Genomic DNA, 20,177 nt, shown 5'->3' with positions numbered 1-20,177 from the left:
TGGTATTGTTGTCTTTTGTACCTGCTACAATCATGCTGGTATACATGAAGATGAAGAAAATAACCTATCAGTGCCAATCATATCAGGGAGAGATTTGGGAGTACATGTTGTAGAACTCTTTTGATACTGTATATATGACATAATCCAATTAATGTTATAGTAATGTTTTTAGATTTAATTTAAAAATTAATTAAACTTACACCAAAAATTCTAAAGTTCCAAACTTTAAAACTATAAGTCTATAATTACCACAATTCTCAATATTTGATTTTTTTTTTTCCTTTTAGGCCAATGTGGCACAAGATATTATATAATAAGACAAAAGGAAGATGATGAAAATGTCCCATTCAATCATGAGATTCCACTTCTCAAAAAAAATCAATCATGAGATTCCACATTGAGAGTGCAGAAAGATGAAGAGGTGACAGAATATTAGATGATAATCCATTACCCTTTATACAGTTTTTGCTTCGATTCCTCTCTTCATCTTCTACCCAAGCTACTCAGTGGCAGAACAATTTCACATCTCCAAGTAAATCACTAACTTTATCTCTCTCCCTGTATCTCCTTGTATGTCTGTGCATTTACTATCACACTATAAATGGCGTTGACTTTAGCTTTACATATCTTATGCTGGCATTGTTTATGATCACAATTTTGCTGGATTTTTTCTCTTTATTGCTCCCATATTCCATTGCATAACATTTCTTGAGAATGGGTAACTGTAGCTTTTTAGTGTTCATTCCAAAGTTATGATCTTTTTGGGTTAACAGCTATGGGAAGGCAATGGCATCCTAATCCTCACAGCTATATTGTTCTTCTTTTGAGTGACGAGGGAAACTCACCGCCACTACTGATGGTGTGCACTGAGTAAACCTGACTGGCAAAGGGCCACAAGAAAGTAAACTAACCTAGGTTATCTATAGCTGACTGGCTGAAACCAAGATAGTCAATAGGCTGCTTCTGTTGGGAGTTGAACTTGTAACCTTGTGGGGGCCTTGACCAACTTGGCTGGGGTTGCCCGTAATAGTGTTCTTCTTGAATTGCTAGATTGGATACCATCTGTTGATTATACCTAATAATCATCTTAATCAATCTGTTTTTGTTTTATGTTTATCCAGCTTTCCAGTTTAATTTGAAAGAAATTCCTATGGGTTTAGATGCATCTGCTGAGGAAGAATGTAGTTATCAGTCTAGATTGCTCCAAGATTTTATGAATATCCCTTCAATTGACAAGGCATGGACTTTCACATCCAATGGTGGTATGTTCAAAGGCTTGTGATTATGAATTATCTCTTTCGAGTTTCGAGTTCTATCTGCTAACACTAAAGAGAAAGAAAGCATATGATTAATGGCCTTATATATGGTTTTGCTGTCTGTGAAGGTTCTCAGGTTATGTTCTCACTTACTCAGCCAAATCTACAGGCCAATAAGAAAAGGAAATATGTGTTGTCCAGTCAAATCTCGAGAAGCCACAGTGATACCATTGAATTTCAATGGGCTGCCTTCCCTATAGAGATGGGAGGCACCTCTATAATAGCTCCGTCCCCCTCGGGTTCAAAGTTGCTTGTAGTTCATAATTCTCAAATTGGCTCCCCTACCCGCTTTGAAATCTGGGGTCAGTGTGGAGTGGAAAAGGAGTTTCATATTCCTGCCTCAATTCATGGCTATGTATTTTCAGATGGATGGTTAGTTGGTAATTATTCTATCGAAAAGAATTCAGGAATTACAGTCTGGAATAATTAGTTCTACTGGCTTATGTGCTGACAGGTTTGAGGGTATTTCGTGGAACTATGACGAGACTCTCATTGCTTATGTTGCTGAAGAGCCTCTCCCCGCTAAGCCAACGTTTACACGTTCTGGTTTCAAGAAAGGGAATTCGATGCAGGATGATTGTGGTAGCTGGAAAGGCCAAGGAGATTGGGACGAGGGCTGGGGAGAAGCCTATGCTGGGAAAAGACAGCCCGAGCTTTTCGTGATCAACATTGACAGGTCTGGTTTAACTACTATCCATCCACTTTCGGTATGGCAAAGACAGCATAGTTGTGGTTTCAGTTGATAGGAAGATTAAATCTAATTCTATGCAGTGGGGAAGTACGAGGAGTCGAGAAAACAGACAAGTCACTTAGTGTTGGACAGGTTGTCTGGGCTCCATTAACTGCAGACTCGCAACAATACTTGGTGTTTGTTGGGTGGCCGTCGGCTAGAAAGTTTGGTATCAAATACTGCACGAATAGACGTTGTGCTTTATACGCCATCGAAGCCCCCTTCGTGAAGCTAGAAGCCCAGCAATCAGGGTAACTATGAATCATTCTCGGGAGAAATTAAACTGGACTGATGAATATTGTTCGGTTTGCTCAAATTTTCTTGTTAAGCAGCTAATGTAAATTTCGAGTCTTTTGCAGAACTAATGCAAATACATCTTCCATGGTCAAGTTGACAGATACTATAAGCAGTGCTATGTTTCCGCGTTTTAGGTAAGTACTTAACTCTTCAATTGATTTTGCATTGAATTTAATAGGAACTTATTATATCTCTACATTTCTGCTTGTCAGCCCAGATGGAAAGTTTCTTGTGTTCTTATCCTCAAAAAGTGCGGTAGATTCTGGAGCGCATTGTGCAACTGATTCGCTTCATAGGATTGCTTGGCCTGTTGACGGGAAGCCATGCCCACCTGCTGAAATTATCGATGTGGTATATATGCTATTCTGTTTCTCTGCAGAACATTTCGTTTGCTTTAATTTTGAGGAAACACTGTCGACTTCTGTGATCTTTAACCGATGTTATAGGTTCCAGTTGTGATGCACGCTCACGAGGACTCATTCCCCGGGCTTTACTGTTCGAACCCGGGGCTTTACCATTCAAACATTCTCAGTCAGCCATGGCTTTCTGATGGGCACATTATTCTCCTGACGTCTGTCTGGGGCAGCTCTCAAGCAATACTCTCGATTGACATAATAAGGTATCTGATCTGATTGAGAAATCATATTTGATGGCATAACGGGTTATGGTTTTCCTATATATGTAATGAACTAATGATTCGCTAATTCAACTTCAGTGGTGAGGTATTGCGAATTAGTCCTAGCAACTCGAGTTTTTCATGGGAGATCCTCGCTCTAGATGGTGATAATATCATTGCTGGTAACAGAAGACATTGTTTTCCAATATTTCTTTTATCATATATGTAGCTATGCTACTTATTATGTACTCATTTATATTTTCTTGCTCGTTAACAGTATGCAGCAGTCCGGTTAATATCCCCGAGATCAAATATGGTTGCCTTGTCAGACAGAACACAAATGAAACCTCGTGGAATTGGCTTGATACCGCAAGCCCCATATTCAGATCCTCTGCAAAGGTTCCTATATCGTGTTTACATTATCTGCAATATTTCTTTGTTCCAATACTTATGCTCGTTTGCAGGTTAACATTTTGTCGTCGTCTCATCAGTTCAGTATTCTCAAGATTCCTGTTTCGGATACATCTGAGAACTCTACTGAAGGTAAACCTTAGGATTCTGGGAATTTCATCAATGTACATGGAATGTTTAGTATAGTAATATGAATTGTTTTAGGAGCCAACGAGCCTTATGAAGCGATTTTTGTATCCTCCAAGCTAAAGAAACGCAGTGGCTGCGATCCACTTGTTGCAATCCTTCACGGGGGTCCTCACGCTGTTTCATTGACGAGCTTCTGCAATACCTCAGCATTTCTTTGCTCTCTCGGTTTTAACTTGCTGATGGTGAATTATAGGTGAGCCAAACCGCAAACGCTTCTTTCTTCTCTTGTTATGTCTTTGCTACAGATTGAAATTCGGAGTATGATTGAACTTAATCTGTTCAATTCACCCCAGAGGTTCTTTAGGATTTGGCGAGGAGGCGTTGCAATCTCTTCCAGGAAAAGTCGGATCACAGGTGCTTTTCTTCCTTTCTTTTGCATACGACATACAGTATATATCTTCGTGAGAGTGATCGAGACTGGTGCAGTAGCAGTCCGTTTATCAATTGCCCCGAGGTGCCAGGTTAGTTTTGGCGGTCTTTATTGATCGTAATTCGGGGATCATACATGTGCAGGATGTCAAGGACGTGCTCCATGCCATAGACTATGTTATTGACATGGGATTTGCAGACTCATCCAAAATTTCTGTGACTGGCATTTCCCACGGCGGATTTTTGACAACGCACTTGATAGGACAGGTCACCTACCACTACGCCAAAAACTATAGCTAGTAGTAGCGAAGGCACAATTTTCTTTCTTTATACTTGAGTAGTAGTCAGTGTCACGTTTCGATGGCAGGATGGTGGACTCGGCCCACTAAGCCACTGCCTAACAGTTCTTTTCTTCGAGTTTAGCTGCTAAACTATGATTGTTCCATTGTTGGTTTTGCAGGCTCCAGAGAAGTTTGCTGCTGCAGCTGCATTGAATCCAGTCTGCAACTTTGCCTTGATGGTTGGCACCACTGATATACCTGATTGGTGCTATTTTGAGGCACTTGGAAGTGAAGGGAAATTGAGTTTTACTGAAGCACCTAAAGCACAACACCTAGAACAGTTTTACAACAAATCTCCTATTTCACATGTTTCCAAGGTGTGCCTCTTTTGCTAAGTCTTTTTACTTGTGGAATAGATCACAACTAGAAATCTCGCATTTTCTAACCACTTAGGATTTTACGTCATGAATGACATTTCCAACCACTTTGGGGATCCGAAATGTCTTTGTCACTATTTCTGACCACTTTTTTTGGTGATGGAAAACTTAGTTGGTTGGGTTGCTGGCGTCTTATTAACGACTGCTTTTTCATAAGAATGATCGGAAATTCTGACCACCAAGGGGACGGTTTTTTTTTTTTTTTTTTTTTTTTGAAAATCAATGATTGCATAAGTTTTTTTTTTTTTTTTTGAAAATCAATGATTGCATAAGTTTTTTTTTTTTTTTTTGAAAATCAATGATTGCATAAGTTTTTTTTTTTTTTTTTGAAAATCAATGATTGCATAAGTTTTTTTTTTTTTTTTTGAAAATCAATGATTGCATAAGTTTTTTTTTTTTTTTTTGAAAATCAATGATTGCATAAGTTTTTTTTTTTTTTTTTGAAAATCAATGATTGCATAAGTTTTTTTTTTTTTTTTTGAAAATCAATGATTGCATAAGTTTTTTTTTTTTTTTTTGAAAATCAATGATTGCATAAGTTTTTTTTTTTTTTTTTGAAAATCAATGATTGCATAAGTTTTTTTTTTTTTTTTTGAAAATCAATGATTGCATAAGTTTTTTTTTTTTTTTTTGAAAATCAATGATTGCATAAGTTTTTTTTTTTTTTTTTGAAAATCAATGATTGCATAAGTTTTTTTTTTTTTTTTTGAAAATCAATGATTGCATAAGTTTTTTTTTTTTTTTTTGAAAATCAATGATTGCATAAGTTTTTTTTTTTTTTTTTGAAAATCAATGATTGCATAAGTTTTTTTTTTTTTTTTTGAAAATCAATGATTGCATAAGTTTTTTTTTTTTTTTTTGAAAATCAATGATTGCATAAGTTTTTTTTTTTTTTTTTGAAAATCAATGATTGCATAAGTTTTTTTTTTTTTTTTTGAAAATCAATGATTGCATAAGTTTTTTTTTTTTTTTTTGAAAATCAATGATTGCATAAGTTTTTTTTTTTTTTTTTGAAAATCAATGATTGCATAAGTTTTTTTTTTTTTTTTTGAAAATCAATGATTGCATAAGTTTTTTTTTTTTTTTTTGAAAATCAATGATTGCATAAGTTTTTTTTTTTTTTTTTGAAAATCAATGATTGCATAAGTTTTTTTTTTTTTTTTTGAAAATCAATGATTGCATAAGTTTTTTTTTTTTTTTTTGAAAATCAATGATTGCATAAGTTTTTTTTTTTTTTTTTGAAAATCAATGATTGCATAAGTTTTTTTTTTTTTTTTTGAAAATCAATGATTGCATAAGTTTTTTTTTTTTTTTTTGAAAATCAATGATTGCATAAGTTTTTTTTTTTTTTTTTGAAAATCAATGATTGCATAAGTTTTTTTTTTTTTTTTTGAAAATCAATGATTGCATAAGTTTTTTTTTTTTTTTTTGAAAATCAATGATTGCATAAGTTTTTTTTTTTTTTTTTGAAAATCAATGATTGCATAAGTTTTTTTTTTTTTTTTTGAAAATCAATGATTGCATAAGTTTTTTTTTTTTTTTTTGAAAATCAATGATTGCATAAGTTTTTTTTTTTTTTTTTGAAAATCAATGATTGCATAAGTTTTTTTTTTTTTTTTTGAAAATCAATGATTGCATAAGTTTTTTTTTTTTTTTTTGAAAATCAATGATTGCATAAGTTTTTTTTTTTTTTTTTGAAAATCAATGATTGCATAAGTTTTTTTTTTTTTTTTTGAAAATCAATGATTGCATAAGTTTTTTTTTTTTTTTTTGAAAATCAATGATTGCATAAGTTTTTTTTTTTTTTTTTGAAAATCAATGATTGCATAAGTTTTTTTTTTTTTTTTTGAAAATCAATGATTGCATAAGTTTTTTTTTTTTTTTTTGAAAATCAATGATTGCATAAGTTTTTTTTTTTTTTTTTGAAAATCAATGATTGCATAAGTTTTTTTTTTTTTTTTTGAAAATCAATGATTGCATAAGTTTTTTTTTTTTTTTTTGAAAATCAATGATTGCATAAGTTTTTTTTTTTTTTTTTGAAAATCAATGATTGCATAAGTTTTTTTTTTTTTTTTTGAAAATCAATGATTGCATAAGTTTTTTTTTTTTTTTTTGAAAATCAATGATTGCATAAGTTTTTTTTTTTTTTTTTTTTTTTTCAATAACAAGGTTACGAATTGAACTTGTCTGACTATTCATTATTGGTGGTCCAAAATGTTGAAAAATGTCCTAAATTTCTGTCTACTTTTAAAGTGATTGGAAATAACGAGTTCTCCAATAGGATTCCATCGCTACAATCTACTTCAACTTCTCCCATATATTGATGTTATTCTTTCAGGTTAAAGCTCCAACACTGGTACTCTTAGGCAGTAAAGACCTCCGCGTACCCATTCCTGATGGATTGCAAGTATGTATATACTGATCGAGTCGATCGTCTTATTTTACAATTGTATTAACAGTCTCAATCATCTTATTTTGTAATTGTATTAACAGTCCGTTTACCAAGCATCTCAAATCAGGGGTTGCTTGTGAGTATTTGAAGTGCACCATTTCATGTAGTGAATGATTTCCCTCTTTGAATATTTGCAGTATGCACGTGCACTGAAGGAGAAAGGGGTTGAAGTTAAGGTGGTGATGTTTCCTGATGACATTCACCCAATTGACAAGTGAGTCCTCCATTAGTTATCAAATGAGTATATTACACATGCATGCTCGTATATTCTATTCCCTTTTTTGAGTAATGGGAGAAATTCGCACTTACTATTCGAATGTGTGCATTGAATAAATCTCGCCTTGTATGTGACTCTAGTCGGTAAAGAAATACGAGGTAAACCAGCCTAGGTTGTCCATTTCTGATCGGCTCAAACAAAGAATGCTAGTAGGTTGTACCTGTTGGGAGTTGAACTTGTAGCCTTATGATTACCGATTATACTCCATTTTTTACTCCATGTTATGTGGTGCATTCTGATTCATCTAAAAAAAAAGTGGTGTTGGACTTGGCCCCACCTGCCAATCTTAACTGCTCTTGTTGATTGGCTCAAATACCACTTGTTAGGATCAAGCGCTTACTACGTCAAAAGCTATAACTTATAGCAAAGGCGTAATTTTATTTCCTTATATACCCACCACCTTTTCAAGATGCAGGGTGCTGGACTTGACCCTTCAAGTCGGCCACTAACAATCCTCTAGTTACCAATTGCTTGACACTTGGACTTGGCGCTTCATCAGCTTTTGCATGCTCAATACTTTCTTTCTCTTCTATCAAATTAATACACGTGACGGGAGTTTTACTCCATGAGAATCCATATATCATTTCCCTAATCAAATTTGGTTCTTCTGAGTTCTGCATATAATGAGCTAAAGTTCAATAAACATATATCATATATGCATGCTTAGAACTAATACAAATTTTAAACTACTTTCACTTTCAATCCTCTTCTGCAGACCACAATCCGAGTATGAAAGCTTTCTGAACATTGGAGTCTGGTTCAAGAAGTACTGCTGCTAATAACATGGCTCAGAGGATCAAGTTCTAATGTTCCATGCTTTAATTTGAGTATACTTAAAAAAAAAAAAACTGACCTGTCTCACGAATGACCGTAAGATGGTCTCATATATGAGATAATTTGCCTACTCACAAAAGGTAAATTAAAATTCCTTTGTCATTAGGACCCCAAACTCTAATTCGACAAGATAATGGAGGGCACAATCTCCTAACATATGACTTCCTGTGTATTGATGTTTGATATGTTGTTGGAGAATTTCAATTATTTGGAAGCACATGAATTCAGACTCTACATTTATAATTCTTTGAATCTAACTTATGCAATCATTGATTTTCAAAAAAAAAAAAAAAAACTTATGCAATCATTGAGCACTAGTCAATAGAGAAATTATTGTAGCTCTAATAGACTAATGCAAAATATGTTTTATCTCAACTAAAAATCTAAACAGGTAGTGAAATTGTTCCCAACTATGCAAAGGTAATGGAATTGCCACACCCCTTCACCTATGCAAGTTGATTACCGATAGTTTGAACAGTATATGTTTCGTTTTGACTAAAAACTTAAGTAGGTGTAATAATTGAAATGTACATTTATTATTTATATATTATATACCCAACACAGACTAATTAACACCTAATTAATAATAATTTGGTTTTTGGGTGTTTGGTTTTGATTAGTTTCACTGTGCAATTTGTCTTGGTGCATGCTGGCAGTGATATGAACCACACACATATATACTTCCCTGTTTTCGATCTTTTAAGTTGAGTTATAATATGAGGATGATAGAAGATTGTTGAATCTTGATTGTGAAAGAAATGGAATATAATTTTATTAAGATTCATGTCTTATATATGGCCTATGCCATGCATTTTGTTGCAACTGTTGGCCACTATCCAGAAGGTGCTCCAACATAGTGATGAAATCACAGACTTTTGCTCATTTCTGTTGTTTGAAGATTGCTAAACTATAATTATTTCTCCTTTGAAGATGATATACAATTAACTAATCAGTATTACTGACCACATATCCACCTGATCAGTGATTATGCAACTATTAAACAAAAACAAAATTTCTTTTACAAAGATTCAATCCATGAAACATGAACATTTTTAATTAGGGTTTAGGTATGTACTAGTAGAATCTAATCATATTGCATTGCTTACATGGTATGTACTAAGAGTAGTTATTTTTCTGCCATACTAGTTGAGAGTAAAAATTACAATGTTTATAACTCAAATTGCATTAAAAGAAATCAGAAAAACGTCTCAGATGATTCCATTGCACACTTTTAGTAATCTAATTACGAAACAAGCTAAAGTATGTTTAATAGTCTATTTGACAATTTTTCCCTTAAATAAAAAAGTTATACAGTTTCCAGATTGAGATGAATATATGTATGCATGTCACTGTAGAGCTCCATCACTGTTCACTTTGCCATGAAACAATGTCTGTCAACCCAACCTTAAACTCCTCCCAGGTAATCTCCTCGAATTCCTTTCCTCCATTGACAACCTTAATCTCCCCTAACCAAATCTCTGTTGACACTCGAAGAATTTCCAACATTAACACTACTCCCTCTTTCACAAGTCTAATTCCTCCACCCTTCCCTCTCTCCACTCCAAACCCCATTTTCTTTACTCTCTCCTCAATCTCTCCGACCTCTATAGTCGAAACGAATCTCATTCGTTTCTCCCTCATCTCCTCCTCAAATATCCCTGACAAATCCAGCCCAGATGACATCGAGATTATGTCGAATGCATTCATTGTTTTGCTTTCTTTATGATCAGATAATGATTGTTCAAGGGCTGGAGATGATGATTTCTTGAACCAGGGGTGTTTCATCATTAGTTCTCCAATGGTGGGTCTTGTTAGGGGATTGGGATCGAGGAGCCGGTGGATTATTTTCCGGGCGGACTTTGAAACGGAGGACGGGAATCGGATTTCATGGCGGATCATTGCGCGGAATCTCTCTGAGGTGTTGTGGCCCTCGAAGGGGCGGCGGCCGGCGAGGAATTCGAAGAGGATGACCCCACACGACCACGCGTCCGCCTTGGCGCCGTCGTATCTTTTTCGGCTGATCACCTCCGGCGCGCTGTACGCCGGCGTGCCGCACATGGTTTCCAGGGAGACGTCTTTGAGGTGGTCGGAGAGGGCGGAGAGGCCGAAGTCGGAGATCTTGAGGTTGCCGTCGCCGTCGAGGAGGAGGTTTTGGAGTTTGATGTCGCGGTGGGCCACGCCGTTCTGGTCGCAGAAACTCACGGCGGCGATCAGCTGCCGGAAGTAGCGGCGGGCCGTGGCGTTGTCGAACGGCCTATAGAAACAGAATGAAGAATATATAAACATAAATCTGCAATTCAACTATCAACTTAGGTTTTTAGTTGAATTGAAACACATGTTTTAATTATATAAAAATAGAATCTAACTATCAGCTTAACTCCAAAGCCTAGGAAACAGTTAATAGACAACCTAATATGTTATTCCTTCTTACCGTTCGCCGCCGTTAAGTTTGGCTAAGAATTCGCCGCCGTTAAGTTTGGCTAAGAAATCGCCGCCCGTGGCGAGCTCCATGACAAGATAAATCTTCGTCTTCGTGGCCATAACTTCGTGGAGTTTGACGATATTAGGGTGGTGGTTCAGCCGCCGCATGGCCAAGATTTCACGGAGAATATACGGCTCCACCGCAGCCACGGTGGCGCTCTTGTCTATAACCTTGACGGCGACATCGGCGTTATCTTCTAGACGGCGGCCCTGATATACTTTGGCGAAGCTGCCGCGGCCCAAGAGGCGGCACAGCTCGTATTTCTTGAGGATAATGGATTTGCCTCCGCCCTTCTCACGGCCGCCGGCGTCCATGCCTTCAACTGCCGCGAAGGGATCGGAGGAAGTCGCCGCCGATTTAGCGATGCGCAGCCAAAGCTTTGTACATGGATATATATATATATATATATATATATATATATATGCGTGTATGCATCAGTTGCATACCCTATTTTACATAGAAATCGTATTTGACTTTGACAAGGATTAGGATTTAAAAAAAAAAAGTAATAATACAATATAATAAGATGAGAATTTTTTTTTTAAGAGTATCATTATGATTCTTGTATATTTTGAATAGGAATAAACCAAATGATAAAGTGCTGTAAATAAGAATTCGATTCAAAATGAATAAATAAATAAATAATTAATTAATTAAAATAAAAATAGATGAACATATGGTAGGAAAATGATTCTTGAAAAATACTAGAAAATGAAAACTTACAGAAATAATTTTATTTTTATGTTTATTAGGTCAAATAATAATAAATATTTAGACCTTAATAGAATTAGTTGTATTAAAAAAATAAATAGAAAGTAGGATGAGAATCGCATGCATCCAGCATTTTCAACTCCAAGACTCTCAATATCAATATTACTGCCATCAATATTTTTTTTTTTTTTTAAGTAGGATGTGAGAATCACATGTATTACAATGTTTTCAACTCCAAGACCCTCAATATGAACATAGATATTTGTAGTCGAAAATTAGGGGTAGACATCATTAGAGATCAAGACTACTTCCTTACTCTTTTGATTATCCGACCCATAGTTTAATTTGCTGGTTTAAATCAAGAAGGTCAATACACAGTTATCACAAGAAATCAAATTTAAAATTTGATTATTATCAAGTTAATTGCCCAACTAAGTTATCTAGTAGACTCATCACTCATCACTCATCACGTGTTTGTTTGTACTTTGTACATGCTCCGATGAATTTGAGTGCAATTATCATCCTTAGTAACTAGTAATAGTACTCGCTCTGCATAATTTTAACACTACATATAATGAGCATCATAGAAGTCTCCTGTGGAGAAGTAGCAAAGTTGTATAGAGTTTACGAACTTGATGATTTATTGATGTAAGCTCAAGCATAAGCTATAAATAGTGTACTGAGGAGAAAAGATAGCAAGAAGGTATAACAACTAGTTTAACATATACAGCTATTCAACAGGAGCTAAACTAGAACAAATACAGAATCCTTGAACTTGGCTGGTTCCTTGATGGAACTGTCAACGTAGCCCAGGAGATTGAGACCGACAAGGGTAGCATGAACTTGTCTGTGTCAAACTGAGAAATTGGTGGTGGTGAATTTGATAGGGAAATGTGTGGGAGCATGCATTTAGTTTTTTTTTTTTTTTTTTTTTATCAGACAAGGAGGGGAGAAACCCCGGAGAAAACTAAGCTAATTTGTTTCCCGAACTCTGCAACGGCAAAGGACACGCACAAGATCATGGAAGAAGACCTCCTCGCTCTCGGGGGCAAGTATTTAGGGTCATCCACTCATTCTGCTGGCGTGTCCCCAAATTAGAGAGTGTGTCAGCCACTCTATTCTAGTGGGAGCATTTAGTTGAATGATCTCATTGTGTACAAAGTGATGATGTACAAACAAAGTGCAGTGAAGATCAACCCAAAGCCTTTTCTTCTTGATAATACAAAAACACATGGCATAGGTTGACAATGAAAACCCAGCAACCTAAGTGTGGGCTGGTTATGGGTGATCTCACAAATTAAATATTCTTGAAGGCACATGATTATGTATCGACTTTTTGGGCCTTATTTTTGAATGCTTAAAAGAATTATTTTAGATTTGTATTAATTAAGTGAATGACAAATAAAAGTATTTTTTCTACTAATTAATTATAGCTGTTATAAATACGGAGTAATATTTTTCAATAAAAACACACACAATATATGCGTGTGTGAGCGCGTGTGCGTGTAATTTTTTTTGACTTTGTTTTTTATAATTTATTATAAACATTGTAAATTTGGGAGGAGATTAGAAAATAACTACATTTATTCTGATAGATACTATAGATAATAAATTTAATTTATAAGTATAATTATATTTAGAAAAATGATATTTTCCGATCCTTTCTTGATGTGGCTTCAATTCATTGTGTGTACATGAATTGACTGATCTCACCATTAGTTAAAAAGAAAGTTAATTATTCAATTAGAAAATGCATTTAAGGAGGGGAAGATCAGATTAGAGATAACTTTTTTAATGAGCGGTAGCATTACTCTTATATTTATATGAGAGAAGACATTTATGTGTTTCGATACGAACCCCTAATTTTTACATTCTCAAAAGAATTGAACCCCAACTCTGATGATCTTTATTTGTTCTTACAAGCTTATAACCAAAAGAAATTACTAAAGAACTTACAAAAACAGATATAACTGCATGCTATGGAAGGTCTCCCAGCGTGACTTATAATCATTAGGTATTAATAAATTGTTTGACACTACTAACTTGTAATGAAAATTTAAAGTATCCAATAAAAAAGTATCATGTTAGGAGGGAAATTAGGAGGAAAAAATTTTGGAGGTTTGAGTAGTATATATTACTCAGTATTATTTATTTTTTTTAGAAAAATACCAACTGAATGGAGTAGGCGACGATTCGGTCATCGCTGACAACTAAATTATCGCCGGAGATGATAAAATTGACGTAGAAACCCTAATGACCTGTAATAGCAGGTCATTTACCGATTTTTCATTTTTTAGATTTCATTGCTTCAATATAACATGTTAAAGGGTGCAATTACACTTTTTAAAAGTTTATGGGTCTAATTGACTTTTCAGATATAAACTTATTTGACTCTTTTTTCCAAAAAATTAATATATAAGATCTATATATTGCTCTGCTGATTAATTGTCTAATTGTAGTGTTAAAATATTTTTTATTCTAATATTATTGTGGCCCATGTATTAAGTGGCAAATTATGCTGTGGACCCAGGTCCACCTTGTCCAAAACTACGTCGTTTTTGTCTTCTTTTTTTTTTTTTTTTTTAAATTAGTAAACATATTGCTGAATATAGAGTTGTCCAAAAATGTGTGAATGTTGAGGTTTCAAAGTGTGAATGTAGAGTATAGAAATCGTGAATGTAGATTTATGATTGTGTGAATGTAGAGTTGCCCAGAAATGTGTGAATGTGGAGGTTTCAAATTGTGAATATGGAGCATAGAAATCGTGAATGTATAGTTATGTATGTGTGAATCTGTAATAGAGTTAAGAAGTTCTAGCAACTTGTAGCCCTGTATGTGTGAATATGGAGTTCTTAAGTTGTGAATGTGGAGTATAGGACCTGTGAATATAGAGTTTTGAATGTGTGAATTCATAACAGTGGTAATATAGTTACTAAACATATAATCCTATAATGTGTGAATGTGGAGTTTACAAATTGTGAATGTAGAGTATAGTGTATGTGAATGTAAGGTGGACCTGGGTCCACGGCATAACAACCCGTATTAAGTGGTCTGGATAATTAAAATCTCACTGTGATAGATAATGAAACAAAATATGTAACAGATCAGGGGTTATTATTTCCTCTCTCGGGCTTTTAATGAGGCTATTTAAGCTTATTTAAATGCATGGGTTTATGGCCCATTATTACCATAATTCCAAATCAATATTGCCATATATTTGTACCATTTATCTAATTAATGATGTTTAATATTTTATCATAGAATAATTCTAATAATGTTATAAATTGCTTTAATTTTGCTCCCATCAACTAAGTTATAATTTGTTTTGTTTTTTTTTTTTTGGGAAAATGACACTTTTCCCCCTATGTTATATGCTTATAGCACTTTTCCCCCTGTGTTATTAAAGTGGCAGTTTTCTCCCCTTAGTTATTTTAAAAGTGGTAGTTTTCTCCCTTATAATGTTAAATTGACATTTTTGCCCTTAAAATAACTATTTCATTTATTTTTATTCTCCAATCAATTGTTACTAATATGTATGGAAGATCGCGGTTCGATACGAACCTAATCGAACACTGTAGCAATTGAACTTAAATAGTATAGACGGTTACAGTTACGATTCAGAACCGAAAAAATAAAATAAAATAATTGTTAAATTTAGACTATTTTTAAATAAGAAATAAAATTATAAAAATAAATGTGTAGTAAATAATAAGTTTTGATTGGAGGTTTAAAATCGAAATTGGAACCGAACCGTACCGATTTATCAAAATAAGTGTTTGATTATTTTCACTATATATGACTGTGGTTAAGTTCCGGTTCATGGTTCAACAATTATTTAATTTTAAATTTTTCGGTTCTGAATCGTAACAGAACCGTCCATACTATTTCGATATGATTGCTACAGTGTTTGGTTAGGTTCGAACCGAATCGTGATCATCCATACATATAAATAATAATTTGTTGGAGAAGAAAAATAAATGAAATAATTATTTTTAAGGGTAACAATGTCAATTTAACATTTCAGGGGGAAAAACTGACATTTTAATAACATAGGGGGGAAAAGTGTTATATGCACATAACATAGGGGGAAAAGTGCCATTTTCCCTTTTTTGTTGTTGTTTGTTTTTTGTTTTTTGTTTTTTTTTTTGTTTTTTGTTTTAAATTTAACCAATGATTTTCCCAACCAGGATTCACTAAAACTCACATTGAGACTAATCATGTTTGTGTCGGGTAAAATTTAAAGAGTTAATAAAAAAAATACTTCCTAATAGATTTTAAGATATAATTGCGTTCTCAAAACCTGAATTCAAAACATCTAGTTAAACTAAAAAAAACTCAGGACATCTCAATCACACCTCATACATCCTCTCAATATATAATCCCGGCTCGTCGCTCATTCCCCCATCTCATCCTCCTATCTACTAACTATTTAAATATCAATAACTTTTCATTGAATTTTCTTAAAGGACACCCCCCTCAAGTCGATAAAACATGTGAACATACATTTTTATCTTTAATTTAATCTTCATGTGTGTGCAATGAACTTGTATTATATATGCCCCAACCTTGATACACTAGTAATTTAATTTTCATCTTCTCACTCTCCTATCTACTAACTATTTCAATAAATTCTTGTAGCTGGCATCTTATGCACTTCCACATGAGTCCTGGGTTACAGTACCCCTAGACTGGAGCTAACAATAATAGTACTTTAGGCGGTCAAGTTGAACATAAATAGTTGATTAATTGTTTTCAACTATCTTGTCAGGCTAGCTAGTAAACTAACTCATCCTATTCACCTTGTCTGAATTGGAAATATTTCTTCCCAAAAAGTTGAATCTCACCCGACATAACATCTGAAAAGATGTAAATTATGGTAGTTCAGCTGAATACATAAGCTAGATTGAGCCCGCCTCACTTTGACAGGTTGCTCAATTTCACACTGCCGCTGGTGATACTTTATCCCTGGTTTTAATTTTCTTTCCAAATTCCATCCCTGTGACCAACTGAACTGACCATGCGGACCTGAATTGAAAATGTTGGGCGAATACATGGAGGGCTGATCTGAGCTCGATATATTGTCACTGAAACGTGATGCTAACTATTACGTAAGTATATTAAGAAATAAAGTTATGTATTCGCTACTAGTTATATATTTTGACGTAGTGGTAAGAGTTTGATCTTGATAAAATGACAGGAAGATTATGAGTGTTAAATAAATAACCAATTATGACCCAATCAAATTGTGTTGAAGAATGAAAATATAGTGAAAGAAAGCTAATTATGATCCAATCAAATTGTGTTAAACCAGCAGAGAGTAAAATATGATTATATTATTACTCAATAATTGAATTTGAAAATAGCATCATAATAAAAGGTAGGGTTAAAGTGGAAATTAACTCTATATATTTTATACCAACAGTACCTACCTCCATCTTATTTCATAGATGGAGCTGGACAGTACTTTATCTGTAAATTTACTTGATTGTTGAGGCATTTAATGTTTTTGTCATCCTTTTCTAGTACAAGTCCAGATAGCTCTCTATGACCTATCAAATTAAAGACAAAATTTAACATCAACTGTGACCCCATGTGGAGGTAAGTCGAGGCAGACCAAATTTAGTGGAGTTTATCTCCAAATTGTCAGGTATGTAATAAAATTTGAACTCTATCATATAATTGGAAGAAAGTTTAAATGCAACTATTCATCATCTACGATTGTTATAAGTTTACCGTTTAAAAATACACTTTTTATTTTCCGTGTTAAATATTGAGGGGACCCTCTACTTTCATGAGCTTGGATGAAACCACTTTTTCATCAACTTATAATGAATTTATTTCAACTAGGTGAGTGAGCTACTCCATTGTTGGTTAAAGTTTTGCAAATTTATTGTCTAGGGTTTTAAAAAATTAATTATGCTTAACAAACTTTATTATAATTTTGTGTATGGAGAATTCAACGTATAATTTAGTGATAAATTATATATTTATTATTTTCAAAATTAAGATTGATAATCACAATTTATCATAAGGACTAAAACTCTACTTTTTGTCCATAGTAAATGAATTGGAGCCTACCTGATTGATGGTCTCCTACAGTGGTCCAATATATGGTATAGTAATTGTATTCAATATTTTCTGCGCCATGGCAGGCATCTATTGTTGGTTGTTGTAGATTATATTGTTATAGGTCTTGGTTCAATGAAAGATATTTTGATACGTTTTTTGGTGCATATAATATATAGGTGAAAATTTTAAAAGGCATTGATAAACTAATTTTTTGAGTACTATTGACCCTATAATATGTAGTATCTGTTCAAATATATTTTCTCTATTAAGATTTGAGAAAACGCATGATCTCCCATTTGAGAGAGTCACTTCATGCCGCTTAAGTAAAAGGTCTTTGCCTCTTTGGCTCATCTTTAAAGTTGAGAGTAAAAAATGAGAGTACACATAGTAATTTTTCATAGTATAAATATGAATTTCTTTACATTGATCGGAACCCACATTTGACATTAATTACTTGTACCCTTGTTTTGTCATTATTGTACTCAATTATCAATTAATTATCAAAAAAATATACGGAGTATATATTTTGTTGACAAAATGACTTGTTTTATTTGATAAAAGAGTGATGGTCCATATTTAAATAAATATAATTGTATATATTTTGTGTTATGTGAAAAACTAACTTCTTAAGTAATGATTTGAACTCGTGTCGATCATACTTTTATAATTACGTATTTTACACATTATTACACAACGAATAAAAATCATTATCAATTATACTTGATACAGTTATATATAATATGTAAAAATAATATGAAATACTCTCGATACAAATATCAATTCACATCATAAATTTTCTTTATAACTTTTGCCCAACACGATCTTTTTTGGTCCCTACCCGGTGATTGCATTTAAAAGTAAAAGATGAGTCATCTAAACAAACAACCAACTTTAGCCAGGGACAATAAATGGCAATTGGCATGCATCTACCTATCAACTTTCGTTGGATTTAAACAACCTATGCAAAAGTGGGATATTGTCCTAGGTATAGGAAAATGTATCCTTATATTTTATAGTCAAGTTGACGTTGCTTCCAAAATGTTTTATAGTAACGGGGCAAGTGATACCATAAGAATATGAATAATAATTATATAAAATATTGTATTATTAGAATTAAAGAAACATTATAATAGTAGTTATTATATTATTAGAGTTATAGGCTTCATATATTGTGAAGGACAACCAGAATAATAATATGGTCTTTTTATATGTTTCCCTACATTCTATATCTCCTCGCCTCTTTATCATGTCTCTATCTATATTCTCTATATCTTTCTCCTTCAATATTGTATTTTCCTCCCATTCTTTCCTTCATTATCTTCTTGGAACCCGCATCCACTCGAACTGGTGCTTTATAATAATAGTTTTCGTCCTTTACTAATATAGGTATATAGACAATACATATAGTTCCCCACCTACAAGCTAGATAGTATGAGAATGATGAGAAATTTTTTTTTTTTTAAATATAAGAAATGATATATGATGATTTACGTAAGTATAAAAAATGAGTATTTAAAACTATTTTTCCTAATGGTCTATTCATTTAATACTTTTTCAACAAAAAAAAAAAAAGAAAAAAAAGAAGATCTTTCCTCTCTTTTTTTTTTTTTTGATACTCCAAAAGGGAAATAGTATACTATCTACTAGGAGTATTACTTTTACCAAGTGGCTTGATATTAAGTGTACTCTCTGCTTGAAATATTACTTTACAAGTAGTTTTCATTTATGGGAAAAAAAAAAAAAAAAAAAAAAATTTTTTCTTTTTTTTTTTTTTTTTTTGATACTCCAAAAGGGAAATAGTATACTATCTACTAGGAGTATTACTTTTACCAAGTGGCTTGATATTAAGTGTACTCTCTGCTTGAAATATTACTTTACAAGTAGTTTTCATTTATGGGAAAAAAAAAAAAAAAAAAAAAAATTTTTTCTTTTTTTTTTTTTTTTTTTGATACTCCAAAAGGGAAATAGTATACTATCTACTAGGAGTATTACTTTTACCAAGTGGCTTGATATTAAGTGTACTCTCTGCTTGAAATATTACTTTACAAGTAGTTTTCATTTATGGGAAAAAAAAAAAAAAAAAAAAAAATTTTTTCTTTTTTTTTTTTTTTTTTTGATACTCCAAAAGGGAAATAGTATACTATCTACTAGGAGTATTACTTTTACCAAGTGGCTTGATATTAAGTGTACTCTCTGCTTGAAATATTACTTTACAAGTAGTTTTCATTTATGGGAAAAAAAAAAAAAAAAAAAAAAATTTTTTCTTTTTTTTTTTTTTTTTTTGATACTCCAAAAGGGAAATAGTATACTATCTACTAGGAGTATTACTTTTACCAAGTGGCTTGATATTAAGTGTACTCTCTGCTTGAAATATTACTTTACAAGTAGTTTTCATTTATGGGAAAAAAAAAAAAAAAAAAAAAAATTTTTTCTTTTTTTTTTTTTTTTTTTGATACTCCAAAAGGGAAATAGTATACTATCTACTAGGAGTATTACTTTTACCAAGTGGCTTGATATTAAGTGTACTCTCTGCTTGAAATATTACTTTACAAGTAGTTTTCATTTATGGGAAAAAAAAAAAAAAAAAAAAAAATTTTTTCTTTTTTTTTTTTTTTTTTTGATACTCCAAAAGGGAAATAGTATACTATCTACTAGGAGTATTACTTTTACCAAGTGGCTTGATATTAAGTGTACTCTCTGCTTGAA

General features: G+C 32.9%; 2 protein-coding genes across 6 annotated transcripts; one reads left to right on the top strand and one right to left on the bottom strand.

The window, feature by feature from the left end:
• Nucleotides 1–345: 345 nt before the first annotated feature.
• Nucleotides 346–8,445, top strand: LOC116001798 (acylamino-acid-releasing enzyme-like). 5 transcript variants are annotated; one of them, XM_031241744.1, is made up of 18 exons: nucleotides 350–532; nucleotides 1,122–1,262; nucleotides 1,385–1,688; nucleotides 1,771–1,992; nucleotides 2,088–2,297; nucleotides 2,406–2,477; nucleotides 2,556–2,694; nucleotides 2,790–2,962; nucleotides 3,059–3,141; nucleotides 3,237–3,358; nucleotides 3,451–3,502; nucleotides 3,575–3,752; nucleotides 3,853–3,913; nucleotides 4,073–4,195; nucleotides 4,389–4,586; nucleotides 6,985–7,053; nucleotides 7,236–7,312; nucleotides 8,091–8,445. In XM_031241744.1, exons 2-18 carry the CDS (start codon nucleotides 1,151–1,153, stop codon nucleotides 8,152–8,154), a joined length of 2,259 nt encoding a protein of 752 aa, XP_031097604.1. In that variant the 5' UTR covers nucleotides 350–532; nucleotides 1,122–1,150; the 3' UTR covers nucleotides 8,155–8,445. The 5 variants fall into 5 exon arrangements, with proteins under 5 accessions (XP_031097605.1, XP_031097604.1, XP_031097603.1 ...); XM_031241743.1 differs by having other exon boundaries at nucleotides 351–532; nucleotides 3,424–3,502; XM_031241747.1 differs by lacking the exons at nucleotides 350–532; nucleotides 1,122–1,262 and having other exon boundaries at nucleotides 1,495–1,618; nucleotides 3,424–3,502.
• A 959-nt stretch (nucleotides 8,446–9,404) lies between these two features.
• On the bottom strand, nucleotides 9,405–11,039 carry LOC116003035 (CBL-interacting serine/threonine-protein kinase 7-like). Its single transcript, XM_031243220.1, has 2 exons — nucleotides 10,641–11,039; nucleotides 9,405–10,463 (listed from the first exon to the last, which is right to left on the bottom strand). The coding sequence occupies exons 1-2, from the start codon at nucleotides 11,003–11,005 to the stop codon at nucleotides 9,572–9,574; spliced, it is 1,257 nt and encodes a 418-aa protein (XP_031099080.1). The 5' UTR covers nucleotides 11,006–11,039; the 3' UTR covers nucleotides 9,405–9,571.
• Nucleotides 11,040–20,177: the final 9,138 nt, after the last annotated feature.

This window comes from Ipomoea triloba, chromosome 13, assembly GCF_003576645.1.
Source record: "Ipomoea triloba cultivar NCNSP0323 chromosome 13, ASM357664v1".
Lineage (NCBI taxonomy): Eukaryota > Viridiplantae > Streptophyta > Magnoliopsida > Solanales > Convolvulaceae > Ipomoea > Ipomoea triloba.
The sequence above is the reverse complement of the archived record's forward strand: the minus strand, read 5'-3'. Positions and strand labels throughout refer to the sequence as shown.